At 41.0% G+C, this 12842-nt stretch overlaps 2 protein-coding genes across 2 annotated transcripts; both read right to left on the reverse strand.

Annotated features, from left to right (window-relative positions):
• Nucleotides 1-541: 541 nt before the first annotated feature.
• LOC115015059 (protocadherin Fat 2-like) lies at nucleotides 542-6969 on the reverse strand. Its single transcript, XM_029442223.1, has 3 exons — nucleotides 4463-6969; nucleotides 3096-3183; nucleotides 542-3003 (listed from the first exon to the last, which is right to left on the reverse strand). The coding sequence occupies exons 1-3, from the start codon at nucleotides 6872-6874 to the stop codon at nucleotides 542-544; spliced, it is 4962 nt and encodes a 1653-aa protein (XP_029298083.1). The 5' UTR covers nucleotides 6875-6969.
• A 3302-nt stretch (nucleotides 6970-10271) lies between these two features.
• Nucleotides 10272-12704, reverse strand: LOC115015060 (protocadherin gamma-A4-like). The gene has a single exon (XM_029442224.1). The coding sequence runs from the start codon at nucleotides 12702-12704 to the stop codon at nucleotides 10272-10274; it is 2433 nt and encodes an 810-aa protein (XP_029298084.1).
• Nucleotides 12705-12842: the final 138 nt, after the last annotated feature.

Raw genomic sequence — 12842 nt, forward strand, 5'->3', positions numbered from 1 at the left:
TTAAAAGTTCCTTGAAATGGAGTGACAGCTATACACGACAACTGATTTGGATAAAAAGTTTGTTAAGAGTGAGCAAAACAGCAGCCTTTGAAATGTCCTCTACAATAACGAACTAGTGCCATACATGACTGACCAAATTGTTTGAATAATGTAAGAAATGACTTAAGCTAATAAGAAACTATCAAACTGATATTCCATTACCGCGTAGAGAGAAACAACGAGGAGAATAGAAGAAAGTATTCATTGGATGAAAAAAGAACAGAGTTTGATTTCATTTGAATATACTCATCACTTTGCTCAACACTAACACATTCTATAATAATATATAATTATAAATAAATTGATAATAAATCAATCGCTGATATGAGATGGTAATGTTTCTGAGAACAATTGGGAATCCTGCAGCAAAGAATTCAGCATACTGAAACAATTGAGATGGAAAACCTCATAACATCATTGTCTTCCCTTTAACCAGAGTGAGGAAATGTTGATTTGATATTTAAAAAAAGTTAATATCAATTTCAAAGAATCAGTCACAAGTCTAAAAAAGTGAGTGAGTAGCCTTTTGTTCTGATAACTTTACGTATGATGTTCCTACCTCAGGAGAAGAATCACAATCTGCAAACGCTTCAGCAAAGTCTGATGGACTTTTCCTCAGAGTCTGGTCAGCAGGCAGTGTGTTGTCATTGTAAGATGACACGAACTTAAAGTCACTGGTTCTAGAACCTGTTGTCAGGTAGGCGTCATAATTGTAAGCGCTGCGTAAAGTTCCTGTGCCGTCAACATCTGCGTAAGTAGGAGGGAGATAAGCGCTGGGGATGGCAACTGCTCCATCAAACAACAGTCTGGGCTTTCTACTGCGACAAAACCTCACACCCAGGATGATGATGATGAAGGTCAGAAAAAAGGTGGACACGGACACCAGCGCGATGATCAGATAAGAGGTCAGTTTGGAGTTCTTCTCATCATAAGAAATATCCTTCAGTTCTGGCACCTCAGCCAAGTTATCAGAGATAAGTAAATACATGGAGCAGGTGGCAGAGAGAGAGGGCTGTCCGTTATCTTTCACTGACACAATAAGGTTCTGTTTCATGCTGTCAGACTCAGAAATGTCCCGCTGTGTCCTGATCTCTCCGCTGTGGAGACCAATAGTGAAAAGTCCCGGATCAGTGGATTTGACTATATGATAGGACAGCCAGGCGTTCTGTCCGGAGTCTGCGTCCACTGCTATCACTTTGGACACCAGAGAGCCTCCGTGTGCAGCTTTGGGGACCAGCTCGGTCATGAAGGAGTTGCCCTCCGGGGCGGGGTACAGTATCTGAGGAGAGTTGTCATTCACATCCGATACGAACACACTGACGGTCACGTTGCTGCTGAGCGGAGGAGAACCGTTGTCTCTGGCCGTCACGTGGACTTTAAAACTCCTGAACTGTTCATAATCAAACGACCTCACAGCGTGGATCACCCCCGTGTCTCCGTTAACAGAGAGATAGGAGGACACCGGGGCACCGTTCACCTCACCGGGTAACAGAGAATAAATCACTGTACCGTTTTGTCTCCAGTCTGGGTCTCGAGCAGTAACGGAACATAAAGTGGAGCCAGGTTTGTTATTTTCACTCACATATGCGCTGTACGACTGTTCCTCAAACACAGGTGGGTTGTCGTTGATGTCTGCTACAGATAACTGAACAGTTTTAGAGGAGGACAGAGGTGGAGAGCCCTCGTCAGTGGCACTGATTGTAATGTTGTAGTCAGACACTAGTTCACGGTCCAGTTGTCCTGTGGTCACCAGAGAATAATAGTTTTTAATAGAAGGCACCAACTTAAAAGGGACGTTTTGCTGAATGGAGCAGCGGACCTGTCTGTTATTCTCAGAGTCTCTATCCTGCACGTTAATGATGCCCACCTCTGTACCAGGTGACACGTTCTCAGGTATGGGGTTAGTCAGTGATTTCAGATATATCACTGGAGCATTATCATTCACATCAGTAACATCTATTATAACTTTGGTGTAAGAAGTTAGTCCTAAACCATCTTTAGCTTTTATTCTCATTTCAAAAGAATTCATTTCTTCAAAGTCGATCAGTCCAGTTACTGTAATTTCTCCAGTTTTAGGATCAATAGAGAAAATATTTATATTGTCATCAGATACATGGCCAAAGTGATACGTCACATCTCCGTTAACCCCTTCATCTGCGTCAGTAGCACTAACATTAATCACTAAGGTGTCTGGAGGAGAGTTTTCAGGCAGACTGGCTTTATAAACGGCCTGGCTAAACACTGGGGCGTTATCATTAGCATCCAGCACAGTGACGTGTATGACTACAGTACCTGATCTCTGAGGAGAGCCTCCATCTAAAGCTGTGAGGAGCAAATTAATATCTTGTTGCCTTTCACGATCAAGGTTATTCTCCAGTACGAGTTCAACCTTGTTGCTGTCAACAGAGAGAATAAAGTTGTCGTTTTTCTGTAGGCTGTACCTCTGAACAGCATTTTGACCTATATCTGCGTCATGGGCCTCGTCGATAGAGAAGCGGTTACCCTTGTCAGCTGACTCACTTATTTCCATTTCAATCAAATCATCGTTGAATTTTGGCGAGTTGTCGTTTACATCTTGAATATGAAGACTGACACGATGAAGCTCCAGAGGATTTTCTAACACCAGATCTACTTTCACAACACACGAGGGTTTCTTGCCACAAAGGCTTTCTCTGTCCATTCTCTCCGATGTGACCACATCTCCAGTACTCAGATTAATATCACAGTACCGTTTACGATTCCCCTCAAAATCAACACGGGCCTTTCGGGAAGATAAAGTCCTCAGATCAAGACCGAGATCTTTAGCTATATTTCCAATAACAGACTCGCGTTTCATCTCTTCTGGAACAGAATAACTCAGGTCTCCATTAACAAGCTGCAGCGTTACGATAAAGGAAGCAAAGCAGAGGATCAACCGCAGCGCTGAAAATCCTTTGTCTCCCATCCTGACACCAGAAACCTCCTCTGCTTGTACAATTTATACTTCCAGTGCAACGAAATAAAAGATGTCCAAAAAACCCAAATAATCCAACACTTCACAGCAATGTGCACGATACGATGTGTCCGGAAATGTAGCCGTTTCTCTGAAAATCTGCAGCTGATATCTTTGTAGTAGTTGTGGGTGGAGTGGTGAGAGCCTATTATCTGTCAGCAAACAGCGACACCATGAGTCACTTTTTATCTCCACACTAGTATGTAATAAAATATTCCCATTGATTCTCAACCCACAATAAGTTAACATATACACTCACGTCCAAATTAAATGCACATGTTCAGTAAATCTATAATGTATTTAAAGACAAACCACTTATTCGTTTTTATTGGTTCAGCATTGAATACAGTATGTAGGAGTTTTTCACCCAGTACAACTGCAATGACATTTGGGTTTAATTAATAATCTTTACTTGAGCTTTCTAAAAGTTATCATACAGATGAAGGTGACTATAGATAAACAAGTGCTACAGTTTGAGCCTTCACAAAAGAAGAGCAGCTAATCTCTCAGTATAACACTGTAACACATTATTTTAATATAGAGCTGTTGTTGAAGGATTAATATTAAGACAATACGTTAAAGCAATCACTTAAATTACAACAATCTTAGGTTTTCAATTCTTATACATCAATGAATTATTGTAGTTATTATTAGCACCATAATAAGGAGAACATGGCTGCGGAGAAAAAGACATGTAAAGTTGCAGCTGTTTGTGAGAGCACGTGGAGTGTTTCAGGACCACGGACAGAGACCTTAAGATTGGACAAAGGTGAAGTCACAAAGATATAGAATCCTGTGTTAGTCTCCTGCTCAGACATCTTAGACTGTACTAACGTGCAAAACCAGCTGAAATATAGGAAGTAATCATTCTGTGACAGCTTCACTCATAACTACATCTTCCTGGTAAAACAAACGGATCTTATAACTACAATGTATTTCCATGAGTCCCAGGTTTTTTATGCTAGCAAAGATCAGGTTGAAGCAACTCCTTGGTCGCTAATGATTGTATTATTCAAAACAGCAGATTAGTTCAACAACATAATCCACAGACAACTTTATAAAACATAAAAACATAAATGAATGTTTGAACTAACTAATTCGTCAAGAACATACATTTAAAGTGTTTGTCTGAGAGAGGACCTGAACAGAACTGACAGCTGTGTCAACAAGAACCAACAATTAAAGGTAGAAAACACATCTTAAAAAATAGACACCAGGTGAAGTTAAAAATGTATGAAGAACAACAGGCAAAAAAGAGGTAGCCATTGGCGGAAGTAATTTAAAGCATAAACAGCGGACATAAGACAAAAGTTTCCCTCCATAATACAAATAGTTTTCTTTACAACTTTACAATTACTTTCTGAGGTATAAACACATACTGAGGTCAGAAAGACATTAAAAACTCAATAAAGACAAAAAACATTGTGTGACCAGTAAAGCAATGTGAAGTGTTCCTACCTCTACAGCCGGCTCTAAGTCTTCAAACGGGTCAACAAAGTCTGATGGACTTTTCCTCAGAGTCTGGTCAGCAGGCAGTGTGTTGTCATTGTAAGATGACACGAACTTAAAGTCACTGGTTCTAGAACCTGTTGTCAGGTAGGCGTCATAATTGTAAGCGCTGCGTAAAGTTCCTGTGCCGTCAACATCTGCGTAAGTAGGAGGGAGATAAGCGCTGGGGATGGCAACTGCTCCATCAAACAACAGTCTGGGCTTTCTACTGCGACAAAACCTCACACCCAGGATGATGATGATGAAGGTCAGAAAAAAGGTGGACACGGATACCAGCGCGATGATCAGATAAGAGGTCAGTTTGGAGTTCTTCTCATCATAAGAAATATCCTTCAGTTCTGGCACCTCAGCCAAGTTATCAGAGATAAGTAAATACATGGAGCAGGTGGCAGAGAGAGAGGGCTGTCCGTTATCTTTCACTGACACAATAAGGTTCTGTTTCATGCTGTCAGACTCAGAAATGTCCCGCTGTGTCCTGATCTCTCCGCTGTGGAGACCAATTGTAAAAAGTCCCGGATCAGTGGATTTGACTATATGATAGGACAGCCAGGCGTTCTGTCCGGAGTCCGCGTCCACTGCTATCACTTTGGACACCAGAGAGCCTCCGTGTGCAGCTTTGGGGACCAGCTCGGTCATGAAGGAGTTGCCCTCCGGGGCGGGGTACAGTATCTGAGGAGAGTTGTCGTTCACATCCGATACGAACACACTGACGGTCACGTTGCTGCTGAGCGGAGGAGAACCGTTGTCTCTGGCCGTCACGTGGACTTTAAAACTCCTGAACTGTTCATAATCAAACGACCTCACAGCGTGGATCACCCCCGTGTCTCCGTTAACAGAGAGATAGGAGGACACCGGGGCACCGTTCACCTCACCGGGTAACAGAGAATAAATCACTGTACCGTTTTGTCTCCAGTCGGGGTCTCGAGCAGTAACGGAACATAAAGTGGAGCCAGGTTTGTTATTTTCACTCACATATGCGCTGTACGACTGTTCCTCAAACACAGGTGGGTTGTCGTTGATGTCTGCTACAGATAACTGAACAGTTTTAGAGGAGGACAGAGATGGAGAGCCCTCGTCAGTGGCACTGATTGTAATGTTGTAGTCAGACACTAGTTCACGGTCCAGTTGTCCTGTGGTCACCAGAGAATAATAGTTTTTAATAGAAGGAACCAACTTAAAAGGGACGTTTTGTTGAATGGAGCAGCGGACCTGTCTGTTATTCTCAGAGTCTCTATCCTGCACGTTAATGATGCCCACCTCTGTACCAGGTGACACGTTCTCAGGTATGGGGTTAGTCAGTGATTTCAGATATATCACTGGAGCATTATCATTCACATCAGTAACATCTATTATAACTTTGGCGTAAGAAGTTAGTCCTAAACCATCTTTAGCTTTCAAGCTCATTTCAAAAGAATTAATTTCTTCAAAGTCGATCTCTCCAGTTACTCTAATTTGTCCAGTTTTAGGATCAATAGAGAAAATATTTATATTGTCATCAGCTACATGGCCAAAGTGATACGTCACATCTCCATTCACTCCTTCATCTGCGTCAGTAGCACTAACATTAATCACTAAGGTGTCTACAGGAGAGTTTTCAGGCAGACTGGCTTTATAAACGGCCTGGCTAAACACTGGGGCGTTATCATTAGCATCCAGAACAGTAACGTGTATGACTACAGTACCTGATCTCTGAGGAGAGCCTCCATCTAAAGCTGTGAGGAGCAAATTAATCTCTTTTTGCTTTTCACGATCAAGTTTATTTTGAAGTACGAGTTCAACCTTGTTGCTTTCAACAGAGAAAATAAAGTTGTCGTTTTTCTGTAGGCTGTACCTCTGAACAGCATTTTGACCTATATCTGCGTCATGGGCCTCCTCGATAGAGAAGCGGTTACCCTTTTCAGCTGACTCCCTTATTTCCATTTCAATCAAATTCTCGTTGAATTTTGGCGAGTTGTCGTTTACATCTTGAATATGAAGACTGACACGATGAAGCTCCAGAGGATTTTCTAACACCAGATCTACTTTCACAACACACGAGGGTTTCTTGCCACAAAGGCTTTCTCTGTCCATTCTCTCCGATGTGACCAAATCTCCAGTACTCAGATTAATATCACAGTACCGTTTACGAGTCCCCTCAAAATCAACACGGGCCTTTCGGGAAGATAAAGTCCTCAGATCAATACCGAGATCTTTAGCTATATTTCCAATAACAGACTCGCGTTTCATCTCTTCTGGAACAGAATAACTCAGGTCTCCATTAACAAGCTGCAGCGTTACGATAAAGGAAGCAAAGCAGAGGATCAACCGCAGCGCTGAAAATCCTTTGTCTCCCATCCTGACACCAGAAACCTCCTCAGTTTGAACAATTTATACTTCCAGTGCAACGAAATAAAAGATGTCCAAAAAACCCAAATAATCCAACACTTCACAGCAATGTGCACGATACGATGTGTCCGGAAATGTAACCGTTTCTCTGAAAATCTGCAGCTGATATCTTTGTAGTAGTAGTGGGTGGAGTGGTGAGAGCCTATTATCTGTCAGCAAACAGCGACACCATGAGTCACTTTTTATCTTCACAGTGTGTAATCAAATATTCCCACTGAGTTTCAAACCATATTCAGATAATAATCACTGACGTTCAAATGAAATGCGCATGTGCATTGAGTATTTCACTTTCAATCCCCCCCCCCCCCCCCCCCCCCCCCCCCCACGAGGAGCCTCAATGAGATTAACAATCTTCACAAAAGTATGCTGGCAAAATCAGCAGCAGCACATTATACACAGTTGCAGACCTACTGACAGGTACAGACAATACAATGTCAGGTCACAGCATTAGTATACCAAAAACAAAGACTCAGTTAATCATATTATTGATCACATAGGAGCAAATAGCTCATACAAAGCTTCTATATTCTGATATATCTTCCTCAAACCCCTTCAATTTACTTTTTAAAACACCTAAAGAGACCAGCTCACAGAGAACCGAATCAGTTTGCAGTTAATTCCAAGACACAGAAGCAGCAGAACTAAAGGTATGTTTCCCTTTTCAAGAGGGATATCAGGGACAGATGGCTAAAAGAAGAAAAAACAGCTTTAGAGAGGTAGTTGCTGTTCACACAAGTACAGCTCAGCTCAACGATATTAAAATATAAGTACAGTATATTACCCTTGCTTTAGATTTATATAAATGTATATATACAGCAAGTAGACGATAAACAAAAATAGTTTGAGCCTTGGAAGGAGAAGGCCAACTAAACTTTGAGAACAACATTGTAACATTCAATTACAGAGTAAAATATTAAATCACAGAACTGAGGTTGAGCGGTCGGTATCAATTCAAAAACTCAAATTACAACAATCCTAGATTTTCATTGCATATAAATGACATTTGCATCATCCTCATCATAATTCTTAAAAATCTGATAGATTGGCTGAAGAGATTACAAATATATCCAGTGGCGGAGTGTTTCAGCACCACGGACAGAGACCTTGAGATTTGTCAGAGTTGTTGGCACAAATATATTGATCCTGTTTTGGTATCTTGGCCAGATTTCTTCTACTGTAATAATGTAAATAAGAGGCAGTTTTACAAATGTACACCAACTAATACTTACACATAAACCTTCAGCCACATACACTGATTCAGAAATGAGGGCTGAATGTCCATCACTTTCTGATAAGTAACAAGCAGCGACACATGCTGATGACTGAAAACAAAGAAATTCAAGAAACAATGTAAAAGTGAAGAATCCTGAGAGCAGGCAGAAAACGCTTGAAAAATAAATTAAAAGTTCTTATTATATTATTTTTTTATGAGGCCCAGGTTTGCAGGTGGCAAAAATCAGGTTGAAGAATCTCTTTGGTCACGATGCTTTTGATTTTAACAATAGCCATTTGTACTAAATTAAAGATGATCCAGAAACAGCAGCTTTATGAAACCAATAAACTGCATCCATGTAAATATTCATACTGCCTACTTTGTCACGGAATCACATTAGAAATATATCTTTCTGAGAAAGGACCTGGAAAGAATCCTTTAAAAAAACATTGACACACATGTGTTGACAAGAACGAAAGAAAAATAAACACTTTTTGAAAATAGACACAAACTGAGAAGTCCCATAGTTTTGAAGGATACGAAGAAAAAATGTGTAATAATTTAAAGATGGAATTTTTCAAATAAGCAGAGATCAAGAAGCTAATGTGTCCCTCTATTATGTGAATAGTTTGCTTGATATCTAATATACAATCACCTTAAACATTGCTAAGACATAAACACATGCGCCAGAAAAACATTGAAAGGATTCAATAAACTATTTTAAGTATGAACTGTTCCTACCTCTACAGCCGGCTCTAAATCTTCAAACGGGTTAACAAAGTCAGATGGACTTTTCCTCAGAGTCTGGTCAGCAGGCAGTGTGTTGTCATTGTAAAACGAAACAAACTTAAAGTCACTGGTTCTAGAACCTGTCGCCCTGCCCTGACAAAGAAGGCAAACCCACTTTGTACATGACTCTACACCATACACTGTAATATAACACTAGCACGAAATTGTAGATAAGTGATTTAAGATAAAGAGCTGACGCAGTCAGGAAAATAACAACAATCAAAACTCTAACAACAGAAGGATTAAAAATTTGACCACATAATGGTTGAAAATAAAAATAAAAGAGTTGCTTCTAAGATTAAAGGCTTGTTAAGATTTTAGGGTTTGAAAATAATTGGACCTGTGATTCTAAGGAAACGCTATTCTTATTATTTTTATCAACATCATTATCAACCACAACAACAATACTAATAATAACAATTCAGATCATTTTATAAACAAAATGTTTTAAGCCTATTAAAAAATTAACAGTGTAGCTGAAGAAAAAGACGTCTACAGTTGTGATTGTGCATGAGGACTGTTTCAGCACCGTGGACCCGAGACCTCAAGACTTGGAAGAACCGGTGTCCCCAATAGATGAGAATGCTGTATGTTAAACTTTGTCTACCGTCCAAGGAGAGTGTTTTTAGACTCCTCTAATGTGAGTAAGAGACTTTCACAAAAGAAAATACTTCTTAGACCTAAGAACGCTAGTCGAAGAATAAGGCTGAATGAGGCGTAGGAACTGCAATGTTTCTAATCATTCAAGGACAGTTAAGGGTAAATAACAACCAGCAGTACATGCTGGTGATTGACAAAGAATGCTGTACAGGGAACAATGAGAAGTCCACCTAATCGTTTCATTTTCTAAAACACTTCTGCTTCTGTAAACTCACAATTGCACTTTCTATGGAAATTTGATAAGTGTAGAATCTTCCATAAAAGGTCAAATTTTCTGCGGTAAATCCAAGGTAAAAATATATATATATATGTTTTTAGTTTACTAAGTAGTACTAGTTCAATTTAAGACGATCAAAAATAGCTTTGTGAAACGATTAACAACTGAGTTACAGATGGAACAATAGTTATTTGTAAGTAGTCTGAGTAAATGAGTGCCTTAGTGAAACAAGACTCCCCAAATAAAATTATGAAAATATCAAGTTGAAAGTTGTGTAACAAACAGGCAGCAAATAATGGGCTCCACAGTAATGAAGGATGAGAAGCAGAAACATTTGCTGAAGTATTGTGAAAGATTAATAATTTAGAAAATCCTCAATTAAACAAGCATTTCACTTCAAAAACCACAAAGCAATTAAAAAAAAAGCACACAAAAAGTGCAGATAACAAACTATGCTGTTCAATAAGTTAACAAGAATATATCAACTGTGACAATATATTTTTAACTGTTCCTACCTCTACAGCCGGCTCTAAGTCTTCAAACGGGTCAACAAAGTCTGAAGGACTTTTCCTCAGAGTCTGGTCAGCAGGCAGTGTGTTGTCATTGTAAGATGACACGAACTTAAAGTCACTGGTTCTAGAACCTGTTGTCAGGTAGGCGTCATAATTGTAAGCGCTGCGTAAAGTTCCTGTGCCGTCAACATCTGCGTAAGTAGGAGGGAGATAAGCGCTGGGGATGGCAACTGCTCCATCAAACAACAGTCTGGGCTTTCTACTGCGACAAAACCTCACACCCAGGATGATGATGATGAAGGTCAGAAAAAAGGTGGACACGGACACCAGCGCGATGATCAGATAAGAGGTCAGTTTGGAGTTCTTCTCATCATAAGAAATATCCTTCAGTTCTGGCACCTCAGCCAAGTTATCAGAGATAAGTAAATACATGGAGCAGGTGGCAGAGAGAGAGGGCTGTCCGTTATCTTTCACTGACACAATAAGGTTCTGTTTCATGCTGTCAGACTCAGAAATGTCCCGCTGTGTCCTGATCTCTCCGCTGTGGAGACCAATAGTGAAAAGTCCCGGATCAGTGGATTTGACTATATGATAGGACAGCCAGGCGTTCTGTCCGGAGTCCGCGTCCACTGCTATCACTTTGGACACCAGAGAGCCTCCGTGTGCAGCTTTGGGGACCAGCTCGGTCATGAAGGAGTTGCCCTCCGGGGCGGGGTACAGTATCTGAGGAGAGTTGTCGTTCACATCCGATACGAACACACTGACGGTCACGTTACTGCTGAGCGGAGGAGAACCGTTGTCTCTGGCCGTCACGTGGACTTTAAAACTCCTGAACTGTTCATAATCAAACGACCTCACAGCGTGGATCACCCCCGTGTCTCCGTTAACAGAGAGATAGGAGGACACCGGGGCACCGTTCACCTCACCGGGTAACAGAGAATAAATCACTGTACCGTTTTGTCTCCAGTCGGGGTCTCGAGCAGTAACGGAACATAAAGTGGAGCCAGGTTTGTTATTTTCACTCACATATGCGCTGTACGACTGTTCCTCAAACACAGGTGGGTTGTCGTTGATGTCTGCTACAGATAACGGAACAGTTTTAGAGGAGGACAGAGGTGGAGAGCCCTCGTCAGTGGCACTGATTGTAATGTTGTAGTCAGACACTAGTTCACGGTCCAGTTGTCCTGTGGTCACCAGAGAATAATAGTTTTTAATAGAAGGAACCAACTTAAAAGGGACGTTTTGCTGAATGGAGCAGCGGACCTGTCTGTTACTCTCAGAGTCTCTATCCTGCACGTTAATGATGCCCACCTCTGTACCAGGTGACACGTTCTCAGGTATGGGGTTAGTCAGTGATTTCAGATATATCACTGGAGCATTATCATTCACATCAGTAACATCTATTATTACTTTGGCGTAAGAAGTTAGTCCTAAACCATCTTTAGCTTTCAAGCTCATTTCAAAAGAACTCCTTTCTTCAAAGTCGATCACACCAGTAACCCTAATTTGTCCAGTTTTAGGATCAATAGAAAATACATTTACATCGTCATCAGATCCGTGTCCAAAGTCATACGTCACATCTCCATTAACCCCTTCATCTGCGTCAGTAGCACTAACATTAATCACTAAGGTGTCTGGAGGAGAGTTTTCAGGCAGACTGGCTTTATAAACGGCCTGGCTAAACACTGGGGCGTTATCATTAGCATCCAGCACAGTGACGTGTATGACTACAGTACCTGATCTCTGAGGAGAGCCTCCATCTAAAGCTGTGAGAAGCAAATTAATCTCTTTTTGCTTTTCACGATCAAGTTTATTTTCCAGCACAAGTTCAACCTTGTTGCTGTCAACAGAGAGAATAAAGTTGTCGTTTTTCTGTAGGCTGTACCTCTGAACAGCATTTTGACCTATATCTGCGTCATGGGCCTCCTCGATAGAGAAGCGGTTACCCTTTTCAGCTGACTCCCTTATTTCCATTTCAAACAAATTATCTTTGAATGTTGGCGAGTTGTCGTTTACATCTTGAATATGAAGACTGACACGATGAAGCTCCAGAGGATTTTCTAACACCAGATCTACTTTCACAACACACGAGGGTTTCTTGCCACAAAGGCTTTCTCTGTCCATTCTCTCCGATGTGACCAAATCTCCAGTACTCAGATTAATATCACAGTACCGTTTACGAGTCCCCTCAAAATCAACACGGGCCTTTCGGGAAGATAAAGTCCTCAGATCAAGACCGAGATCTTTGGCTATATTTCCAATAACAGACTCGCGTTTCATCTCTTCTGGAACAGAATAACTCAGGTCTCCATTAACGAGCTGCAGCGTTACGATAAAGGAAGCAAAGCAGAGGATCGACCGCAACGCTGAAAATCCTTTGTCTCCCATCCTGACACCAGAAGCCTCCTCAGCTTGTACAATTTATACTTCCAGTCCGACGAAATAAAAGCTTTCCAAAAACCCAAATAATCCAACACTTCACAGCAATGTCCACGATACAATATGTCCGGAAATGTAACCGTTTCT

This window comes from Cottoperca gobio, chromosome 10, assembly GCF_900634415.1.
Source record: "Cottoperca gobio chromosome 10, fCotGob3.1, whole genome shotgun sequence".
Taxonomy (NCBI): domain Eukaryota; kingdom Metazoa; phylum Chordata; class Actinopteri; order Perciformes; family Bovichtidae; genus Cottoperca; species Cottoperca gobio.

Coding starts and splice junctions, on each gene's coding strand:
- LOC115015059 (XM_029442223.1), bottom strand. CDS start 6,874: ATGGGAGACAAAGGATTTTCAGCGCTGCGGTTGATCCTCTGCTTTGCT. Junction 3,184..4,462: donor CACTTCACATTGCTTTACTG/GTCACACAATGT, acceptor GTTTGCTGACAG/ATAATAGGCTCTCACCACTC. Junction 3,004..3,095: donor GCTACATTTCCGGACACATC/GTATCGTGCACA, acceptor TTGTACAAGCAG/AGGAGGTTTCTGGTGTCAGG.
- LOC115015060 (XM_029442224.1), bottom strand. CDS start 12,704: ATGGGAGACAAAGGATTTTCAGCGTTGCGGTCGATCCTCTGCTTTGCT.